At 38.0% G+C, this 23819-nt stretch overlaps 1 protein-coding gene across 1 annotated transcript in view; it reads left to right on the top strand.

The window, feature by feature from the left end:
- The window catches only part of col28a2a (collagen, type XXVIII, alpha 2a), a 71250-nt gene that overhangs the window by 34950 nt on the left and 12481 nt on the right, over positions 1–23819 (top strand). The window contains exons 12-27 of the mRNA XM_056465927.1: positions 4592–4660; positions 6921–6989; positions 7378–7446; positions 8232–8300; positions 8558–8626; positions 9061–9129; positions 9217–9285; positions 9405–9476; positions 12810–12878; positions 13260–13331; positions 14416–14484; positions 14640–14708; positions 16580–16648; positions 16773–16841; positions 19990–20058; positions 20231–20299. Of these exons, the coding sequence (XP_056321902.1) occupies positions 4592–4660; positions 6921–6989; positions 7378–7446; positions 8232–8300; positions 8558–8626; positions 9061–9129; positions 9217–9285; positions 9405–9476; positions 12810–12878; positions 13260–13331; positions 14416–14484; positions 14640–14708; positions 16580–16648; positions 16773–16841; positions 19990–20058; positions 20231–20299 (1110 nt within the window). The remainder of the gene's footprint in view (positions 1–4591; positions 4661–6920; positions 6990–7377; positions 7447–8231; positions 8301–8557; positions 8627–9060; positions 9130–9216; positions 9286–9404; positions 9477–12809; positions 12879–13259; positions 13332–14415; positions 14485–14639; positions 14709–16579; positions 16649–16772; positions 16842–19989; positions 20059–20230; positions 20300–23819) is intronic.

Below are 23819 nucleotides of genomic sequence, written 5' to 3'. Positions count from 1 at the left end.
AGCAACTTATAATTTTCCGTTGGTCTTAGTGCACGATGTAACTGCAAAAAAAGTCAAACCTTAAATATGAAAAATGATCAGAACTCATTTGAGTGAGATGCTAATGGTCTAATCCGATTCAATGATTATGCTAAGCTATGCTAAAACTGTTCAGAACAAGAGGGGCTGGATGCAGACTTGGTGCAGTTGCAAGCTTAGCTGCATGCAACACTTTTAATGCGCACACCTAACCCCACCCCTAACCCTACCCCTCACAGTGACATCACTAGCATTGAGTGCATTGTGTCTGAAATCCAAGTCTGCATCCAGATACTATTGCTCAGATCTGCTTAATGAATGAAAATTGGTAAAACTCAACTGTTTAATTCAGGTGGTATTGTAAAATGAGCCTATTTTCTAAAAAAAATGAGCGTCTTCTTTTAAAAGAAACCTCAGTTAATCTGCAGTTTGAAGGGTTTCACCAACTGCAGTCAATCTAGTTCATTTTAGGGCACTTGTGCTCATAAAGGGGGCAAATATCAACATGTTTTGACACGTTTTAGATCTCCTTTAATAGATCCTTCTAGACAGGCCTGCTGCTTTGCCAGTAGTTTCCCTATAGTTAATTTAACTACAGGAAGCATTGAGGGGTTTAAAGAGCCCTGCAGACTTTTTTTTAAATATACAGTGAGAATGGAAAGTATTTAGACCCACTTAAGTTTTTCACTCTTTATTATATTGCAGCCATTTGTTAAAATTATTTAAGCTCATTTTTTTCCTCAATGTACACACAATATTAGTAGAAGCCCCCTTTTGATCGAATACAGAGTCTTTTTGGGGAAGATGCAACAAGTTTTTCACACCTGGATTTGGGAATCCTCTGCCATTCCTCCTTGTAGATCTTCTCCAGTTCTATTAGGTTGTTTGGTAAACTTTGGTGGACAGGCATTTTTAGATCTCTCCAGAAATGCTCAATTGGGTTTAAGTCAGGGCATTGGCTGGACCATTCAAGAACAGTCACAGAGTTGTTGTGAAGTCACACCTTCGTTATTTTAGCTGTGTGCTCCGGGTCATTATCTTGTCGGAAGTTAAACCTTCACCCAGTCCGAGGTCCTGAGCACTCTGGAGTAGGTTTTCCTCTAGGTTTTTGTCCAGGGGTGTACTTGGCCGCATTCCTCTTTCGCTCAATTGCAAGTAGTCATCCTGTCCCTTCAGCTAAAAAAAAAAAACAACCACACAGCATGATGCTGCCACCACCATGCTTTACTGTTGGGACTGTATTGGACAGGTGATGAGCAGTGCCTGGTTTTCTCCACACATAACGCTTAGAACGTTTTGGCTTTGATGAGACCAAGATAAAATTAAAGCAGTTAATCTTATTGGCCACTCTGCTAACCATAATAATGGTTGACTTTCTACAACTTTTTACCATCTCCTGACTACATCTCTGGAGTTCACCCACTGTGACTTTGGGTTCTTCTTTACCTCTCTCACCAAGGCTCTTCTCCCCCGATAGCTCAGTTTAGCCGGACGGCCAGCTCTAAGGGTTCTAGTAATCCCAAACGTCTTCCATTTAAGGATTATGGAGGCCACTGTGCTCTTAGGAACCTTAAGTGCAGCAGAATTTTTTTTGTAACCTTGGCCAGATCTGTGCCTTGCCACAATTCTGTCTTTGAGCTCTTTAGGCAGTTCCTTTGACCTCATGATTCTCATTTGCTCTGACATGCATTGTGAGGTGTAAGGTCTTATAAAGACAGCTAGACTCAAATGAACCCTCTCAAGGATGATCAGAAGAAATGGACAGCACCTGAGTTAAATATCACAGCAAAGGGTCTGAATACTAAGGACCATGTTATATTTTAGTTGTTCTTTTTTAATAAACCTGCTGTGTGTACATTCATGTGGAAAAAATGAACTTTTTTAGTAAATGGCTGCAATAAAACATTTAAGGGGGTTTGAACACCTTCCGTACCCACTAAATATTCACAAAACTTTTACTAGTCATCTCAACTTGCATCATATGTAATATCATTCAAACTCACTAAAATATTGAGTTAAACATCGTATACATTTTATTTTTAACATAAAAAGTATTTTTGTTTGATTAAAACGTTTTAAAAAGTCATAAAAAATGAAATAATAGACTGCTTGGCACCATAATTTAAATCTGGTTTTTAATTCCCCTGAGATTGAAAATGAATCAATAAAATGGTTCCTGTCAGGTCAGCAAACAGACTATGTGTGTTCTAAAAGGATTGTCATGGTATCTAATAACAGCAGATGATGGAAAAATGCTGTGGAAAGTATAAATGTGTTCTGTTCATGCACAGACACGCAGATAAAGCGAACAAAGAGATTTTGAGAGAGTGAGGAGATACTGTAAATGCCATGAGCAGATTTGTGAGCGCTTGCACTGACCTGGATTGTACTTTGTACTTTTGACAGCAGTTCTTTTCTATATAGTTGTGTGAAAGGCACTTTAAACGAGCCAAAGCTGCAATAATGCACAAACAGATGGCACTGTGCTGCTGGCGTACTTGTAAAATATGGACAGAAATCGTAAAGATTTTAACGATTCTGGTTACAACTATAATTTCCCTTTTTAAACTGCATATTTACTGCACATCAAGTTTCAAATAACTTTAGTGGTAATAACGTTCCATTGTCATCCAGCATAACAGATATATTAGTGTAAACAACATACTAATTCTGAACTGTACTTATTAAAAATACACTCAGCGGCCTTGTAGCCTCAGTTTCCTGTTCTTAACTGACAGATGTGGCACCCGGTGTGGTCTTCTGCTGCTGTAGCCCATCCGCCTCAAGGTTGGAGGTGTTGTGTGTTCAGAGATGCTCTTCTACATACCTCAGTTGTAACGAGTGATTATTTGAGTTGCATATAGTCTGTGGAGTGTGTGTCTAACGCTCGGCCATACACACAACCAACACAGATATATTTCAGCAGCTGATGTGTGACATGATAAACGTGCTGATTTGCATTATCACTGGTGACAGGTAATGCTTGAAATATAAGCATCATGTCTGTTGTCCTAAGATGCATCAATTATGTCAGGTTTCCCCTTTTTTTTTTCTTGTGCTTAAAATGTTAAAACAGCCCTCCTATGAATTGTAAGTCACTGAAATGCCCCCCCCCCTCCGCATCCCCCCCCCCACCCCCCCGCTAATTTGAGTTTACATTTACATTTACATTTAGTCATTTAGCAGACGCTTTTATCCAAAGCGACTTACAAATGAGTTTAAGACCCCTTCTCTAAAATATGCGGAGTTGTATTAACCTTTAACAGGCATCATAAACACCTTTTATCCATAGGTTATGCTTATTATTTTAATTGCGTATTACTATTTATCAGAGTTGTGTGTGTATGTTATTCAATAAAGATGTGGGACAAAAAAATTGCACCTTAGGAGTGCACCTTAACCAAACATTGGGTCAAACATGGAGAAAACCCAACATTGGGTAAATTTTTAAAAAAAATTACATTTCAAGAGTTCACACTTAGCTGATGATTAATTATAAGCTTGTTTGGCATGCTGTCCCGGGAGAGAGCCCTGAGCTCATAAGATCCTCGAGCCCGGGGCTCCCTCCCGTTGCAAGGCGAGAAGGGAGTTTGAGGTCAGGTAGATCTCGAGAACTCCCCCGCTGTAATAACCAATGAACAGCCAGTGATTGCTCTTGAGAGATAACCATTTACAAGGAGCATGTCTATAGTGCTGGTTTGGATTTGTCAATTAACTTATGTTGCATGTTTTTTGGACGGTGGGAGGAAACCGGGAAACCCGGGGGAAACCCACGTGAGCACGGGGAGAAAATGCAAACTCCGCACAGAAATGTCTGCTGGTTTGGTAAAGCCTAGAACCAGAGACATTCTTGCTGTGAGGCAACAGTGCTAAGCACTGGGCCACCGTGTCACCCATCTAGGAAGAAGGAGTAGGGGATTCTTCAAAACGAAGATAGCGGTGGTACGTAACTCAGGGTATTTGTAGTAGCTTAGGAGTCGTCTGATTGGTGCATTGAGAATTGGATAATGCGGATCCAGCCGCTAGCAATCATAAGCACGTGATCCTCTCGAAATTTGTTTATAACTAAACTTCACTTAAACTGCATTTTTAAACCCAACTGTTGGGTTTCCATATTTGACCCAGTGCTGGATTAAAACAACCCAGCATTTTTTTAAAAGTATAAGCTCTATTGACAGCATCTGTGACTTGCTTTCGATTTCAGCAGAAAATAAATTCAGCTCGTTGACAGTGGGCTTTTTTGTTTTTAGTAAGTAGATATATTGCGCATTTCTGTCAGCACGATTTTCAGTTTGTTTTTCTAAAGCGAGGGTTGAGATATCCCTGTTTTTAATGCTAATCAACAGCATGTCACAGATACTGTCTGTAGAGCTTAGCTTATGTTAAATGTACAGTAAGACATTCTTGAAATGTTTCTCGAGTTCATAACCTCTTTTTAAATATCGAAGTTATCTAATGTCAAAGCTGATAAACTGATGAAGGTGATTAATGATTTGAGATCTCATTTCTCAGCTGAGATGTTCATTGAATTATATACCTGTAATTTGTTGTGTTTGTTTGTCAATAATCTCAGGGTGAGCGTGGTCCTGCTGGCCTGCCGGGAATTCAGGGCGACAGTGGAATTGGACTTCCTGGACCAAAGGTCAGATTCATTTACCTTTTTGGCTGCAAAACCACTTAAAAAGGGACAGTTCACCAAAAAAATGAAAAATCTGTCACCATTTACATACAAACCCTCTATTTTTTCCAAACCAGTTTGAGTTTCTTTCGTCTGTTGAACACAAAAGAAGATATAAGAATGTTGACACCTAGCACCCATTGACTTCCATTGGATTCCACAGGATGTTTTCCTACTATGGATGCCAATGGCTACCGGTTTCCACATTCTTCAAAATATCTTCTTTTGTGTAACATACAGATTTGAACTGACATGAAGATGACTAAATGGTGATGAAATGTTAATTTTAGGGTGGACTATCCCTTTAATTTCTCCAAAATCACTGCAAACAATCAGACTATGTTGATTTACTTGGTCTGTTGGGTGGGTCTAGTGGGATTTTGGTCCCCTTTACTATGACCAAGCTAACAGATTGTTGTGTTGTACACCATAATATTGTTGTGTCTAAACCACCATAATATTAATTAGGCTAAGATATAAGCTGTCTTATTCTGGTTTGAGATGTTTTTCAGTGAGCCAGCTAAACTTAATTTAATCCTATAATTCAATTCAATTCACCTTTATTTGTATAGCGCTTTTTCAATGTAGATTGTGTCAAAGCAGCTTCACATAGAAGATTGTAGTAAATTGAAACAGTGTAGTTCAGTTTTTAGAGTTTAAGTTCAGTTCAGTTTAGCTCAGTTGACTGTGGTTTAATATTCACTGCTGAGAGTCCAAACACTGAAGAGCAAATTCATCGATGCACAGCTCTACAGGTCCCGAACCATGCAAGCCAGTGGCGACAGTATTTAAAGTATACTGTCATTTTTTTAACACCATGAAAACACTACTGTACACAATCTATCTAATATATAGCTTGTGTTGTCTGATAATTTAGATTAGTTTTTAACAAGTAAAATGTCTTCTAGTATATTTATGATAATGTCCACTTTCGCGGTTAGCTTACAAAGTAAACGTAAGAATATTTTCATATTGTTAGTAATATTTCAAGATAAAGAGAAGCAACTTACGATTTCTTAATTATCCATATATAAGTTTTAGTAAACAGATGTTAAATTGTGGCTATTAAATATGATCCATTGTATTGTAAAGTGTATTTTGAAGAACATTCATTTGTATTTCATCATCGTATTTTATTGATTGCATTATGCAATTAGCCCCCAAAATATAATATTCACAGAGCTTTCCTCATTAGAACTAAGCAATTAAATCTCAACTTACTAATATATATTATTTAAAGATATAAAATGATAATATTTATATGCATGACTGAAATAAGGTATGTAATATTTAAATGCATTATTTGAGATTTTATAGTTTAGTCAGTGATTTTTCATTCATTCATTCATTTTCTTTTCGGCTTAGTGCCTTTATTAATCTGGGGTCACCACAACGGAATTAACCGCCAACTTATCCAGCACGTTTTTATGCAGCGAATGCCCTTCCAGCTGCAACCCATCACTGGGAAACATCCACACACACATACACTCGCATTCCCAATTCACCTGTACCGCATGCATTTGGACTGTGGGGGAAACCGGAGCACCCGGGGGAAACCCATGTGTACGCAGGGAGAACATGCAAACTCCACACAGAAACGCTAACTGGCCCAGCTGAGGTTCGAATCAGCGACCTTCTTGCTGTGAGGCGACAGCACTACCTACTGTGCCACCGCGTCGCCACAGTGATTTTTCAAACTATAAAATACTAAGCTGTATTTTGTAAATTTTATGTTATGGAATATATATATATTTATTGTTTTAATTGGACTTTGAGTCTGTAATAATAAAGTTTGAATGAATATCCCAATTTTATTGTATTTTGCCATTTAAAATTTAGACTTTGATTTTTTTTTCTCCTAAATTATGAGAACTATGCTCCCTCTATATCACATAAGTCATCATAATACATCAACGATTATATTAAATAGGCCTGATGCATCAAATACGATGCGATGGTCAACAAAAAACATACACACTTTAAAATATGTATTATTTAGATTTTGGGTAAAAGCATCATACTTTTGTCCCTTTATAATAAATAATATACAGTACTATTATTTCATATGCCAGGCTGTTAAGGGTTCATTTCCCTACAGTCTCACTGTACATTTTTCAATAAACCAACATGGATAGTAATGATTGTGGTGATTCTTAAACATGCAGTCATATCTCATATCACTTACTTCTCTCCTGATTTTATGATGCCTCTGATCCATCTGCAGGGAGATATGGGATTTCAGGGAAGGCCGGGTCCCCCGGGTCCTATTGGCATAGGCGAACCAGGTCTGCCTGTAAGTATACAAGCTGAAGCTCAGAAATAGTCATCTTCACAATTAATGAATTCACATAAAGTATATTTCTGTAGATTTTTATAACACTTAAATGCACAAGTTTCTATATAAGGCATATAATGTCCATGTAATGTAATATATAAGTTTCTATGTATATTTATATAATACTTAAATGCACATTTTTTACACATCCTCCCACATGCATATTTTTTGGCATTAAGTCTAACCAGATATCCATTTCAAATACAACTTATCCTACAAATTCAGGGCAGAAAAAAACACAACAATATACAAGAATCAATTCTCTGGCTTACTGTATTATTTAAGAGTATGTTCTTACATTATTATGCTAATAGACATTTTTCTTCACATTTATTCGTCAATGCAGGGGCCTCAAGGTCCACAGGGGGTTCAAGGTGAGAAAGGACCACAAGGAGAGGGTTTTCCAGGCCCAAAGGTGAGGTTCTCCCAAAAACACCATGTACTCACTTTGCTCTTTAAACTACGTGGAGATTTGTAGCACACTGTAAAAAAATATGTAAAATCTATGGTAAAAAAAGGCAGCTGTGGATGCCAGTAATTTACCATTACAAATACAGTACAAACCATACAATTGAATAACTGCCGTATTTCATTAATTTATATTGTTAATGCAAGTATTTGAAAGTACAAATCTGTTGTTTATAATAAAGACACACTTTTTTTTTACTTTGGTATAACATAGATTTTTATTATGAAAAAAAATATTTTTTTACCCTCAGATCAAAGTATAATTTTGCTTTGGTCCTACCTAAAAATTACTCTAATTTGTTATAGCTAAATTTATGAATTTCCCTCAAATTATATTTTTGACATAGTTTTAAAGTAAAATACTACTTTGAGAAATAGTAATGCTTTTAAATGTTCCTAGGGTGTTCGGTTTTATTTATTTATTTTTTTTTTTTTAATAAAAAACAGGTTAAAATCAGAAGCCATATTTTTTTACTTAATCTTAAACCTTTACTTTGAACTAATGAACTACTGGCATGATAGTTTCACTTTTTTTTTTCAGTGCAGAGCTATTTCACACAACTGAGGCTCACTGAAGGTTGGCGCTTTATTATTGGCAGTCGGAAACCCTATAGTTTTATAGAAATGAAGAAACAATACATGCAGTGCAATACAACCGCCCAAATGCTAGTGAAAGGAGGTTAGCATTTCAAAGACACAGAGCTGATGACGCCTCTTTTTTTTGTTTGACAGGGGGACCGGGGTCTGGAGGGGCCAAAGGGGCCGAGGGGACAGCCGGGCCTGGGACTCAAAGGCGATAAGGTGGGCTGTAAATACATCAGCACATGAATAGGATTCACACAAGACACACAACAGGTTTAATGATGTATGTAAAGTGGATCCATTTAAATGGTATGAAGAACTAACAGATGGAAAGCCATTACGGCTCAAGTTACTCTGGGAAAAGATGAGTTACCTGCTAGTGCTGGATAGAACATACTCCAAAATACTCACATTAATATTCTATAGGTTATTATGGGGATATTTCAGGGCTGAATCTTCTCTGTGTGTGTTTTCAGGGTGAGTTCGGGCCTCCAGGTTTGCCAGGACCAGTTGGACTCACAGGGGTTGGCATTCAGGGAGAAAAGGTGATATAATACATCATTTCTTTATTTATATGTTCCTAATAATGACACAGTTCCTAGAGAAATTAAATAGTCAATGAGCAAACAGTGGACGTGGCTTGTTTTTTCTACTGCGAGCTGATTGGATGTACAGTAGTAAAGTAGGCGTTTCATTCAGAAAGACTGAGAAAAGGGTTTCAGGAGAGTTATTACAACCTAACAGACACCTCCTCCTTACCAGTCCTGTTTGTGAAAATGTAATGTATTGTTGTACATTTTCATCATCATTACTTCAGTTTCCAGCATCACATGACCCTTCAGAAATCATTATAATATGCTGATTTGTTGCTCTATTATTATCAAACGATTATTGATCACTTTTTACATAATTGTTATTTGCTGTACATCAATATTATTCTTACGTGTTTGCATTGTCCAATGTAATATTTCAATATCAGGGTGTTGAGGGTCCGAGGGGGCCTCCAGGCGGTAGAGGATCACCAGGAGAGGGTTTTCCTGGTCCTAAGGTTAGTATTACTGCACAAAATGTAAAAGGAAATACAAAATTATGGCTTGGCTTAATTCTTGGCTTAATCTGTTTTCCATTCTTCAAGGGAGAACAAGGTTTGCCAGGAGAGATGGGTACGCCGGGAGAAAGGGGACAGGGCGAACCTGGACCAAAGGTTTGAATTAAAACAGGATGGCATTACGTTACACAGCAATAGGAAATTTAGGATAGTTTAACACAGTAATGAAGAATGTAAAAGATGATGTAATTATTAAACACTGGTGGTATTTTCAGGGTGAGCCTGGCTCATCTGGATTGGCTGGAGTACCTGGACTTCCTGGAGAAGATGGAGCTCCTGGACAAAAGGTAATTCAACTTTACGATATCTGGACTGGTGTGAGATCATCTACAAGGCCACTTTTCTACTGCACAGTAATGTATGGTTCAGAAATGTTTGGTTCGTTTTGATTTGGTTTCAATTTGGTTTTCGAATCCATTTTAGTACCGCCAATTTCTCTAGAATAAACAATACGTGTCACGCGCATAGTTTTGAATGGGGTAAAGTGTAATGGTCAATATGGTGAATGTAGCCCCACCTTCTAGTACAGGAGCCAATCATCAATCGCTATAGACTGACAATTCTCAGGGGGAGGGGCTTAGTCCAGACGTGAGTTTCTGCAGAGTCGAACGTTTAGAAACTAAACTGAAGAGACAGTTGATGCTCAATTTTATTGGTGATTGCTAATATGAATTTTAGTTACAAGCTCGGCAAGCAAGCAATTTGAGGATTTGATGTTTCCCCTTTAAACTGAATGCCTGACCATACTTGACTTGCCTTAAAGGGACTTTGGTACAGCTTAAAATAGGTGAGATTATCACTATAGTTACACTCTAGCCTCAAGGGGCCATGGCCACCCCTGTGTAAACTCTGGCCACCCCAATATGATTTTGCGGTTGATATTATTAATTTAAAATGTACTTACGTAAATTCACAATATTTCAATAAATAAATAAATAAAACGCAGCCACTAAATTTTTGCGGATTGATTGGTGCCACCGACATAGCTGATTCACTTCCCCTCCCCAATCGTCATTGACAGCACACACACACACACACACCTTCAACAGACAGCAATGGCAATTTTTAAGAAACAACAATGGGTAGGTATGTCATACATTTATGTCTTCACTTAAGTAATTATTCAATGTTCTCTGTTAACCTTCCTAGTTAAATACTAAACGTCTTAACGTTACATAACAGGGCTCGGAATTAGGTCGTTTTGGTTTGCATTGTTTAATGTTTTCACTTTTCTACAGAACGTACGCTTTTGCTGATTACTAAACATTATATACCTGCTGTTATACAACAACAATATTACTATCATTCCCTATGTAAGCATGCGATTAATCAGACCTGGACATTTTGCGGATCGCTGGACTTGTTTGGTCGGCCCGCGTGAGATGCGCAAATAGGAAGGAATGCACATGCAGTATGTCACGCTCACATTTTCCAGGCACGGCGAGTTGAAAAAACATTTCAGAGTGCCACGAGCGAACCACGAGTCATGTGACAGGAACCAAACAGGCAGCTTCACACTTTGTATGGAATTACACAGTAATAAAAGGTAGACTAATTACCTTAAATTAACAATTAACAATTGCAGATACAGGTCCTGCCCCCCACCCCAGTGGCGCCCCTGGATCCACCTCACATTTCAGTGCACTTGTTAACCTCAACACATGCTAGAATTCTCTAACTGAACATAAAAAAGAACTGTTAATAAATAAATAAATAATTAACTAAGGTGAAGCAATCATACAAACAACCCCGTGGGATTTAAAGGTCCTGTATGTAAGTTTTTGACTCTTCTAAAGCATAAAAATACCAGACATTTAATAACAATACCAGACACCATGTTTGCAGACATTTAAGAAACATGTTAAGTGAACATTCTTGTTTATCTGAAAAACAATGCTGAATATGCACTCACTAACGAAATTGTTAGGTTTATATTCTATGTAATACATATTAAATTTCTTTAACATTATTAAATGTACTTGCTGAATCACATGTTTAATTGTAAAGTTCAATTTCAAACGGTTTATTTTATTTTCAAGATCTGAGGTGAACTATCTGCTGCTGTTTTCAGTATATGGCAATAAATGTCATGTAAAATGGCCTTCAAACTCACATTGTTAGCATTTAACACTGAATAAACCTCATGTTTACCTGAGGTGATCATTGTCATCAAGTTTTCTGTTGTTCAGCTGTGAGAAATTGATGCCGTTTCTAATAAGTTAATTCGAGGAAAATATTCCTTCTATTGTGTGCTGTTGCTTTTATTTAGAGCACGGTTTAATTCACTGGCTCCTGTCCTCAATCTGGCAACCTGTGCTTGCTTTTGTTTTGATCCAGGAGTGCAATACCTAGTTCAACCACTGGGTGTATGAAGTTGATATTGTGATCCTGGTCTTTAAAATACTTTTTGTGTAAAATTGATTCTTTATTATCTACTTTAGAGTTTTTATGAATGTATACTGAATAGTTTAACAAAATAATTTTTTTCTTTTAAACAAAATCAACTGTACTGGTCTGGTCCTCTAAAACCGTCCCTAATGTGAGTCTGATGTGGCCCCATGGAAAAATTACACCCCTGCTGTATGCTGTCCAATTAAAGTATATGAAAAATAACTGACCTGAAAAGTGTTTTTAAACTAAATGTTGATTTCTTTTGGTTTGCACGTGTACTTGCTGAATTATTTCAAGGAATAAATTGCAATATTTTAAAAGTAATTAATTAAATTAATTAAAACCACGTTATTTCATTTACCACAAACAAAAATATAACATTGCACTGAATTCATAAATTTTGTGCATGCCACTCCAAGATTTGGTGTGGCCTCATCTGGCCACCCCTAAAAAAAAATTCTGGGGGGGCACCACTGACTGTCTTTAGTGCCGTGACATCATCGTAAGCAAGACATCAACAAACATCTGGCACAAACCAATCCACAATGTAAAGCCAGGGGATGCATACCAATAAAATGGTGTTCTTGAGCAATGTCTCCAACTGACCATTGACTCTATTGACTGACTCCTATGACTACATTAAAATGTACAGTAGGCTGGGTTCCACTCCACCTTTAGCCATTTACTTACTCGTAAAACTTCCTTTTCCTTGTTTCCTTGGAGGGATCCCTGCCACAATTTTAGAGCGTGTTCCACTTCATCAAGTGAACGAGGGAAGATTACATGGACATACCCTCGATTTTGACCAAGAGAGCAAGCCAGGTTCCTATGTCCACTCCAGAAAGTACATGTTCCAGAATGCTATGCGATTGTGATGTCACAACAGTGTAGTTCCCAAGTGCTCAAGGGTTTAGGGCAAGCCATTTAACCCCATTCAGATGTTTAGATGTAAAGTAATCAGTGGTGTAGATCTGAGGGAACGAGATGGAGAGAAGTTAGCACGTAAAGGGGATAAAAATTGTACTTGAAAGCAGCCAAATAGGGTTTGGTGTTTCATGTCACATATCCAATGTCACTGGTAAATGGTTCTTCTTTATGAAAAAAGTGAAATGCAAAGCTACTTTTCATGAAGTTGTGTTTTGGGTCTTCCACATTTGCATGTTTATGCATGGAAGTAAATGGAAAGGAAAGTGCAACTTATTTCTTACATTGGCGTTTCTCTTCATCAGGGTGAGCCTGGGACACCAGGTTTTAGGGGGCCTGAAGGGGCCCAAGGAATTGGCACTCAAGGAGAAAAGGTAATTCAAGCAGTAATATATATATACACAATGTATAATATATTTCACACCCACAAGAAGACCATCAAAAATAGAAGCTTGTATATACACTATAAAAGAAATTCTGGGTTGTCGTAACACAACTTTGGGTTGAAAATTGACAAAGACAACACTGAGGTAATGGTTTTCAAATACACTATTTAACCCATCCATGGGTTTGTCCATATTTGACCTAAAGTTGGGTTACAGTAACCAAGAATTTTTTACAGTGTGTAGATGTATGAGCATCTATATGAGTGTCTTCAGGTTGTCTTCTTGTGGATGTAATACACATTTAGGGCTTAAGCATTGTGTCATTAAACCTAGTTTGTGTTGACTAATTTTGTGTCTGAATTTTAATAGGGAGATCAGGGTCAGCGTGGCATTCGAGGGTTACCAGGTCCTCCTGGTATAAGTGGCCCTTCAGGGGCAAAGGTGAGAACATTTGAAGCAATAAAGTGCAATTTTGATTCTGAAAGTTTTCCGATATTATCCATATGGATTTTAGATGACAGTTGAATTATTTCTTTGCTACAATAAAGTCAAAAAGTCAAAGTCAATAAACCAAAGCAATCAACAATTCCAAACTTTAAGTAAAAGTACAAAATCAAGAGGGCAAAATCATTAGTCATCCTGTGAAATTTTTAATTATTATTTACATATTTCCCAAGTGTTGTTTAACAGGTATAATGGGAAATATTGTGAATATTTGCTTGCTCTGTTAAAAATCCCCTGGGAAAAATTTGAAATTTCAAAGAATTTCACAGGATGGCTAATGATTTTTGCCTTCAACTGTACCTAAAAATCCAAATGTGAACATGAAACTTATGCAATAAAAATTCAATCAAAAATATTGTGTTAATAAAGCTATCAACTTATTCCCTTTGATAAATATAAAATAATTTTATATACGCTATTGTTCAAACGTTTTAGGTTGAAAGTTTAAAGTTATTGAAAGAAGTCTCACCTGGGCTGTACTTGTTTGATCAAAATTCAATAAAACATCAATATTGTGAAATATTATTGCAGTTTAAATAAAGGTTATCCATTTAAATACATTTAAGTTGTATTTTTTTCCTGTAATGGAAATGTGATCATTCAGATTTAATTCTAACTGACACACATTTTCAGGACTCCATAAAAAACAATTGGAAAAAAAAACATAAGTTGGAAAAAAAAAATTGTAGCATTATAAATGCCTCTGTCAGTCTTGATTAGTTTAACGTATTTGCAGAATAATATTAAGCAATAAAAACAACAACAACAACAACAACAACAACCAACACCATACTGACCCCAAACTTTTGTACAGTAGTTTACAATATGTTAGTGTATAGCAAAATATGAAAATTTATGCAAACACCAAAAATACTTTGAGTATACGGAGCAAAAAAAAAAAGCTCTCCAAGGTTACATAAACACACATAAGCAAGTAACTGTAAAAAAATGCTTGTGGTTTCTCACACACTTTTAGTAGTAATTCAGTTACATCATATAAACACCACACTGTTGTTTTTAGGGGGAGCCGGGTACTCCAGGAAGGTTGGGCATGCCAGGATTACCTGGACGAGCTCTTGCAGGACCAAAGGTAACCAAGACAAGCTATAACAAATGTGCCCCTCCTGTATTAATGGCCCACTGCCAATATAATGAATCACAACGTTTCTATTTCACATTCATCATAGCCAACTTAGCAATAAAAGAGAAAAGTAATGTCATGACCTCATCTGTCTGTGCCTTCAGGGTGACTTGGGTCCTGCTGGACCTCCGGGTCCTATTGGAGAGACTGGTTATGGCCTGCCCGGTCCAAAGGTAAGTGTGTTCTGTCAAATCTGTTGAACAATGGGGAAAATGAGCATGATTTGATTATGTGGATTAGAAAACAAACGCAATATGCAGACAGTACTTTTTATGTTTTATTAAATAATAGTTTACTTAACCAATTGAGTCTCTCTTTTTAAATGCATTTGATTAAAAAAAATTAAATTAAAGATAAGCATTGTGTCTAATGTGCCTAATGCTGTAAACTATAAAAAGAGCTATGTCACACTTTAATATTCAATTCTACTGCTATTACATTCTTTTATTAATTTGAGCACATTTTTTTAAATGTTGAAAAAACATTACATTTTTAAAATTAAAAAGTGCACATAACACTTAAATGTGACGGGGGGCTTCGCGTATATAACTGAGGAAGCGGGGGGTGAGGGAGGTGTCGCAGACCACGCCCTCTCTATTCTCCTGCCCTAGGTGCGGATATAACTGCTGGGTACGCGTGTGGTGAGGGAGGTGTCACGGACGCCGCCCTCTCTATTCTGCCTCTATGGACGCGCCGGCCCTGCACCTTGTTTAAAAACTGTTATCTTGTGGATCACGTGCTATGATTGATCGCGGTTGATCATGCATCACAATCAATGTTAAACCAATCAGGTGAATCCTAGCCTTCAATAAATAACCCAGTTTGTTTTACTTCTAGTATCTTCGTTTTTGAAGAATACTCAACCCCATCTCCCTCCTTTCCTCAGTTAACAGGGGGAGTTTGAGAACCTCCTGATCATGGACCCCCTTCTATGCTATACGACCAGGTGGGAGCCCTGGGCTTAAGTATCTCCGAGCTCAGGGTTCTCTCCTGGGACAGTATGCCAAACCTGCAATCAGTATCAAGAAATAGCTACGTGTGAACTCATGAACTGCTTTAAACACTGATTGAGCAGTTACAAGACATGCAATCTTTATTCATATTTTTTGGTGCTATAATTAGTAGTATATGCTCTTTACTACTAATTATAGCACCAAAAAATATGAATAAAGATTGCATGTCTTGCAACTGCTCAATCAGTGTTTAAAGCAGTTCATGCCTCTTCACATTAAAGAGCTTCAAAACAGAATTTATTGTTTAATTTTTTTTAAATGAGTTATTAAAACTATTATGTTTAGAAATGTGTTGAAGAAATCTTCTCTCCGTTAAACAGAAATTGGGGGAAAAAATAAACTAAACAGTGGGGCTAATAATTCAGGGGGGCTAATAATTCTGACTTCAGCTCTATAATATATATATATATATATATATATATATATATATATATATATATATATATATATATATATATATATATATATATATATATATATATATAAATAAATAAATAATACTGCATTTGTTCAGTGCACATGTATACCAAACCGAAAAACATGTGCTACCATTATACCCCTAATCTATATGCATTTAAAGGCAAAATATTTTTTTTACAGTATTTGCTATTTTTCTTCTGGAGAAAGTCTTATTTATTTTAGTTTGGCAGGAATAAAAAAAATACTCATAATGTCAATATTAATAGTCCCCTTAAAAAGTTTTTTTTTCCAATTGGCTACAAAACAAAGCACTGTTGTCCAATGACTTGCCTAATTACCCTAACTTGCCTAGTTATCTTAATTAACCTAGATAAGCCTTTAAATTGCACTTTAAGTTAAATACCAGCATTTTAACATATAGTAGTACATACAAAATAACAAAAAATATATTATCTACTGTCATCATGGCAAAGACAAAAGAAATTAGCTTAAACTATAGAAACTATAATGTTTAAATTGTGTTGAAAAAAAATCTCTCCGTTACACATTACTTCACAAGAGGGCTAATAAAGATATATTCAACTGTATATATTCTTGCATTACACATTTAGGGTGATCGGGGTAACCCAGGCCCACACGGACCATCAGGGCCTAAAGGTGATGGATTCCCTGGTCCAGTGGTGAGCAATTTTCCATCCCTGTTTAAGCATTACTGTATGCTAATAAATCACTGAAAAGACACTAAAGTCATTTTACTAAGGTTATATGCTAGCTATCTGAGCATATGTGTTTCTCTGCTCACAGGGTCTGCCTGGTTTACCGGGTCTACCAGGAGAGCCCGGACCTGAAGGCATTGGTGTTCCTGGACCAAAGGTGATATTTTTACCTGAACAACATGCATTTATGGCTATTCTTTGAGATATGCTCCAAACGTCCTGGTTACATAGGTAACTCACGTTCCCCCTAATAGGGAACGGAGACGTGTGTCTAGTAACAGACTATGGAAGTACGCCAGACCACCAATCACTCTGAAGAGTAAGAAAACGGGTTAATGAATACCAAATGAATTGTCGGAGCTCAGCTCCATAGCTGTCAGCGATTAGCCATTAGTGGGATATATCAGCTGGCGGCTGAGAAGTGAGCAGTAGAATTTTTGCCTGCTGAAGAGCCGATCACTCAGCTAACAGCTGGAGACTCAGCTGCTGTGGCAGTGGAGACACACGCCCCCGTTCCCTATCAGGACATTCCCCTTTATGGGAACTACAACGCGTGTCTGGTAACAGACTATGGGAGACTGTATGGAAAACACCACAGCAGCTAAGCCCGTCACGCTGCTGATGTGAAGTTTGACAAGCACAGCGTGAGCACACAAGCATCACCAAGAGCAACCTTCCGACGTCCCCTAGGCTCGTTAGTTACTATTACATGAGAATAATTTAAAAATTTAGATTAGGGGTCATAAATGTGCTTTTACCTTGCTAATATAGACTAGGGATTTAAGAAATACGACAGTACCTTGGGAAAGCGTTGCAGAGGCCACCTGCTACTCAAGAGGGGAGACTTGATGCCCATAAGAACATATGGACTAGCCCTATAGAGGGGGAGTGCTACATATGATAAGCTGGTTAGCAGGTAGGGAAGACACGGGTCCGCCTGGTCAGGGGAAACACTCCGTGGCTGAAATAAGCATATGGGATTGCCATTGGGGACCGCGTATAGCTGGCACCGAACCTCAGGATGTGGGTAGATCAAGAGTGGGCATACCAGACATCACACTGAGCCAGGCACCCGGCTCCTCTGCAGAGTCGGGTGCTAGGGGCCTTGGAGGAATTCTCTAGGGTTCGCCAAGTGGGGAACTTACTAGCAGAATAAAAAAAGCACACATATTTCTTGGTTAGGGAGCATGGCGCAGCAAGCGTTTTTGACACCAAGCTTAATTTCATCCCGATTTACTGGAGTTACTCAGTAATTCGGGAGGAAACCAGCTCCACTCAAGGATTATAAAATCTCGTGAATGTAATAGGTGTTGCCCATCCTGCAGCTCTACATAATCTGTTAAGAGGCCCCACGTTCTCACACCAAAAAGGAGGCACCACTCTTTTAAGTGTGCTCTCTCTCCCGGGGGACACAGGCCTGGCACACGAAGCGAGGGCGATGGCCAGGTCTGCCTCCTTTGCAGACAGCGCTTGCAGGCTCACTACCTGATATTAAAAGGGGTGGTAGGAACCTTGGCACAAAGCTGAACCGGGGTCTCAGGTAAACGTGAGAGTAGGCCGGTCCGTGATGGAGCAGGTCATCGCTTGGTGGGCTCGGATAACTGTTCCTTCATCGAACCCATGTGGGGGAGCAGTTTTCCCAGCCCACCAAGAGTGTAACCTTCTCCATCGCGCACAGCTGATCTCTCACCATCGAGGACTCCTGGGTAAAGTCCCCGAAGGTGTCACCGAGTAGGCCTGCCTAAGATATGGGCACGCCAAGAAAGCATACTTTGTCAGCACAGCGCATACCTGCAAGGGTAAGCCAAGGGTGGCATTTCTGAACCACTGTGTGGCTATCGTCCTCCCCAGGGCACAGGTGGCCGACTTGAAGGTCATGAGAGCATAATAGACTACCGTGAGACTACCGTGCACCTGAAGAATAGCTTCGTACCCATTGGCCGCCTCACCATCAAGGGAGGTGTAGGCGAAAGCGCACGTGAAAAACACCCTCAATGTCAGCGTGTGCTTGCTGTGCACTTCTGGGAAGAAGGGGACGGGAGCTGGAAGATTCATCTTGCGTCAGCCCACACGTCACTCCCTCTAGTCTGTCCGGCGGTGTGACTGGGGGACAAGCCATCTCCAGCCACACTGCCAAAGCAGCCAAGGAAGCGCAGCCATCATGTCTGACTCGAGAACCGTGACTATACATTGCACCCCGTAGGATGGTAGCGAGCCCGGTCTTTCATCTGAGCATGACAGCTTGCCCTCTGATGTCGTAATGGGCGTCTGATCTCCGGTGTTATCAAGCGGAGGAGTGGCCATCCCGGGGGATGAACTGACACAACCACTTGAAGCTTGGATGGGGTGCGCTGTGGAGGAGTGGGTGGTGTGCGGGCCCGGAGGCGATGGATAAACCCCCACTATGATCCTCAGATCTGCCCGTATGCTAAACGCTTTCACGGGGAGAAACGGGGGTGGCTCGGAAGCCGCAATCGGAAGCCCTTACAGCGAGAGCATGAGCTGTCCACGAACACCACTTCGACATGCTCATCCAGAGATAGGAACCACCACCTCCAGAAACACACAGTCAGAAAAGCATCTTGAAAACGAAGAATTAAAGTTGAGGAGTTAGAATCCGGAGGCGATGGATAAACCCCCAATGTGATCCTCAGATCTGCCGCGTGCTAACCAGAGTTGAAGAATTAAAATGACTAAAATCAAACCCAAAACAAGTCAGATAGAATTATAATATAAAAAAAAAATCTAAGAATGAAATGTATTAAACCTAATAAATAAGGTATAAATTACATATTTATCAAACACAAAACTAAATTTAAAACAAACAGAAAATAGTAGGAAATATTTTTAAAAAACATCAAATTGGTAATAAATAATAAAATGATAAATAATAATGCTGTCAGCGCCAATAGCCTAGTGATACTGTGCACTGACATATAGTACTGATGTGCTTACGGCGACCCGAGTTCGATTCCCATCTCGAGGTCTTTTGCTGATCCTTCCCCTCTCTCTGCTCCCAATGCTTTCCTGTCTGAAATCTCTACTGTCCCATCATAATAAAGGTGAAAAACCACTAAAAAATAATAAATAAAAAAAATAATTAATAATGCTAGCATAAGCACTTTAAAGTTGGGAAATAATTACCAATTTACACTAAATTTACAAAATAGATAAAAATAAGCTAATGATTATGCAGTGATGATTTTACACATTCAGAGATTTTGACATACTGTAAATATTAGGAACATCAAATGTACCTCACATTTGAAAAGGCGTTTTAGTAAACCTTGAATCTTTCTCTTTAGGGAGACGTTGGGTTCAGGGGTTTGCCTGGTTTGCCAGGACCATCAGGTGAAGGACTGCAGGGAAAGCCAGTAAGACTGACATTTCTATTATTGTACTGTAAACTCCCACATGAATCTGTCTGACTACAGTAAAGAAGGTGTGATACTGCATGCACGAGGAGTCTGTCTGCGTTTCTATGGGGATCGAGGAGGACAAGCTGCCTGTGCTGCCTCAATTAATTCTGCTGTCTTGCTGTTTCAGGGCAACATAGGAAGACCAGGTCCTTCAGGGCCACACGGGCCCCCAGGGGAAGGTATTCAGGGACCTAAAGTAGGTTAACTTTCCACTAGCTGATACATAGGGCTCGGTGATGTAGCTACAATTAATATACAGTTGTCAACATTTGAAGTGGATGGAAAATGTTTTTTTATAGTTGTCCTTAAACTATTAAACACCCATTCTTGTCTTTTTAGCATTTCTTTTGATCCATTTTAACTGTTGACTACTGTAAATAACAGTTTTAAATGTATCCTACTGATCAAAAGATAAATTACGCTCACCAAAGCTGCATTTATTTGGCAACACTTAAAAATAATGGTCCATTAGTTAGTGGTCTATTAGTGATACATGTATGACCAATAGTTCATGTTAATAAATGCATTACAGTATTTAGTCATGTTTGTTAAGGTTAATTAATGTTATTGAAGTTAATGTTAGTTTACATTTACTCATGGTGCATTAACTAGTGTTAACAGGAACAACTTTCAATTTTATAATGCATAAGTTAATGTTGAACTATGATTAATAAATGCTGTTCAAGAGTATTTATACCTAGTTAATGCTAGTAAATATATTAACTAACATTAACCAATGGACCGTAATTCTAAAGTGTTACCATTTATTTAATTAAAACAGTCATTTAGCAGTTAAATACAGTAAAAAACATAATTTCCAGTAAAACAGTAATTTTGTGAATATTAATACTACTTAAACTAAGTGTTTTCTATTTTAATACATTGCACAATTTCATTTATTCTTGTGATGCAAATTTTCTGCATCGATTTTCCAGTTTTCAGTGTGATGTGATGCTTCAGAAATCATTCTGATATGATGATTTGATTTCAAGAAACATTTCTTGTTATTCTAAACGTTATAATAGTTAATAAAACGTTAATGCATTACAGATCTAATATTTGGAGAGTGCTCAGCATAAATAAGTACACCCCTCACAGATATCTCTTTTAAATAGGGATAAAAGAGATCTTGTGGACAGAAATCGGGCCCGATCACGTGGTTTCGGACTCGGGATCGGACGTTACCTCCCGTTCAGGACTCGAACATGCATACATAGTCATTATTTTTTAACATGTCTGCGGTGGCACAGAGTTGGACCTCTTTCTTGACTTCACACAGAAACAGCAATGTGTGCGGCATGACATCACTTTGTTGCAGAGACGAGTATTCTATAGCAGTGTTTCCCAACCCTGTTCCTGGAGGCACACCAACAGTTCATGTTTTGGATGTCTCCCTCATCTGACCCATTAACTTCAGGTTTTGGAGTCTCTTCTAATGTTCTGATGAGTTGATTCAGGTGTGTTTGATTAGGGAGAGGATGAAAATGTGTACTGTTGGCATGCCTTCAGGAAAAGGGTTGGGAAACTGCATTAGAAGAGACTCCAAAACCTAAAGTTAATGGGTCAGATGAGGGAGACATCCAAAACATGAACTGTTGGTGTGCCTCCAGGAACAGGGTTGGGAAACACTAGTCTATAGTCTTTGATTAAATGCCGGCAAAGTAGAACACGGAAGCAGCTTGAATCGGAAAGCGCGAGTATTTCTGCGGTCTGCATGTATTATAAAGTTGATGATGAATACATTGCCATAGCAAACTGTGAGATATGTAAACTCGGGATTGCCTGCCAGGTATTTTAAGTTGAGGTGTTATTAGTTTTTATATGTGATTCTTTATATTTACTGTTGCACTAAAGTCCAAAAGTGAAGAATTTGTGTTATTTATTACTTGATAGTTCAAGCTACCTCACAGAAGTGATCTGTTTGTTAACAGAGTTGTTAAATGTCAAAATAAGGTGAATTTCTTTAATCTTCTTTATTCCTTTATGTATTTATGTATTTAAGTATCGGATTTCGGTAGACACTCAAAATCAATTGATCCAGACTCGAGGGCAAAAAAACCTGATCGGTACATTCCTACTTTTAAATTGATAATTTCTACAGGACACTTTACAGTAATTGGGACTGGATTCTTGACTTTGACAAATAGGCCACAGTTTGTGCGAGTGGAGGGTATTTCGTCATCTACCACTCTGCTGAATACAGGCTCCCCTCAGGGGTGCGTCTTGAGCCCACTGCTATACACTCTGATGACCCATGATTGTTGTGCAAAACTTAGCACTAATCACATCATTAAATATGCTGATGACACCACAATAGTGGGTCTCATCCGGGATAATAATGAGAGGAACTACAGGGAGGAAGTAAAGTTCTTTACAGAGTGGTGCAGTAACAACAACTTAGTTCTGAATGTTGAAAAAACCAAGGAGTTGGTGATCGACTTCAGGAAGAAACGCCCCATTCACTCCCCTGTATATATCAACAATATTGCGGTGGAGACTGTAAAGCAGGTTAAATTCCTGGGGGTCCACGTTACTGAGAACTTGACTTGGTCTCTCCATACCACTTGTCTTGCAAGGAAAGCGCACCAACGACTGCACTTTCTGAGAAGGTTAAAAAGGGCACACCTCAGCCCATCAATTCTTACAACTTTTTACAGAGGTGCTGTTGAGTGTTCTCACTAATGGCATCTCCCTTTGGTATGAGAATAGTAGTGTATCTGACAAGAACACCATCAAGAGGATCATAAAGTCAGCTGAAAGGTCTGTTGGAGTCAAGTTGACATCTATCGAGGAACTTTATCAACGACGTTGTCTGTCTAGGGCAAATAGCATTTTAAGGGATCCAACTCACCCTGGCTATAGCCTGCTCACGCTTATGCCATCAGGCAGGCGTTACAGAAGCCTGAGGAGCAAATCAGTGCGGTTTCGTGTCCTGTCATTATAAGACTTTTGAATGAGACCAATTCTTAAACACTATTGACAGCTAGTGTAAAATAATAAATTAATAAATAGTTAAACTAGCATAAATTATTAATATTATAACTATTATAACAAATGGTGAAATAGGTATTTTAGTATTAAGTTACTCTCTACTGAGATTTCTTTTTTAATCAGGTTATATCTTATATAACTATATTTTTATATTTTTATGAAATTATAAAGCTTGTCTATCATGTTAGGATTTTATAATGTTTGTATAGTGATGTTTTTATGTTCTTGTTGGGTCTGTTGCAACGTAATTTCGTTCTGCATTACAATTTTATTGTGATGTTTTGAATGACAAAATAAAGGAAACTGAAACTGAATATATTTGCGCTTATACATTAAATTAGTCAGTACCAAAGTTTTTTATTGTATTTTTTTATTATGTTTTTTTAGCAATAACTCGTTTGAATTGGACTGTGTTATCTGGTTTATGTATAATACCATAATAATTGTATCCAGTATTAAATTACATTAAATTCAACAAAAAAGAAGACATTTAAAGCTTTTAGTTTACATTTCAAGTAAATGCTGTTTACTGAACTTTTCATTAATTAAAGAAAAGAAAAAAATATATACAATTTCCTAGTAAATTGTAAGCAGCAAACTCCAATAATAATGAGCAGCAAAACAACATATTATTATGATTTCTATAGCATATGACGCTGAAGACCGTGGTATAATTAAAAGAAATTATTATGACTTATAACAATCATAAATATTCAACATATAGC

This window comes from Danio aesculapii, chromosome 9 (genome assembly GCF_903798145.1).
Source record: "Danio aesculapii chromosome 9, fDanAes4.1, whole genome shotgun sequence".
Classification (NCBI taxonomy): Eukaryota; Metazoa; Chordata; class Actinopteri; order Cypriniformes; family Danionidae; genus Danio; species Danio aesculapii.
Note: the sequence above shows the minus strand (reverse complement) of the source record. Positions and strands in the feature narration are given on the sequence as shown.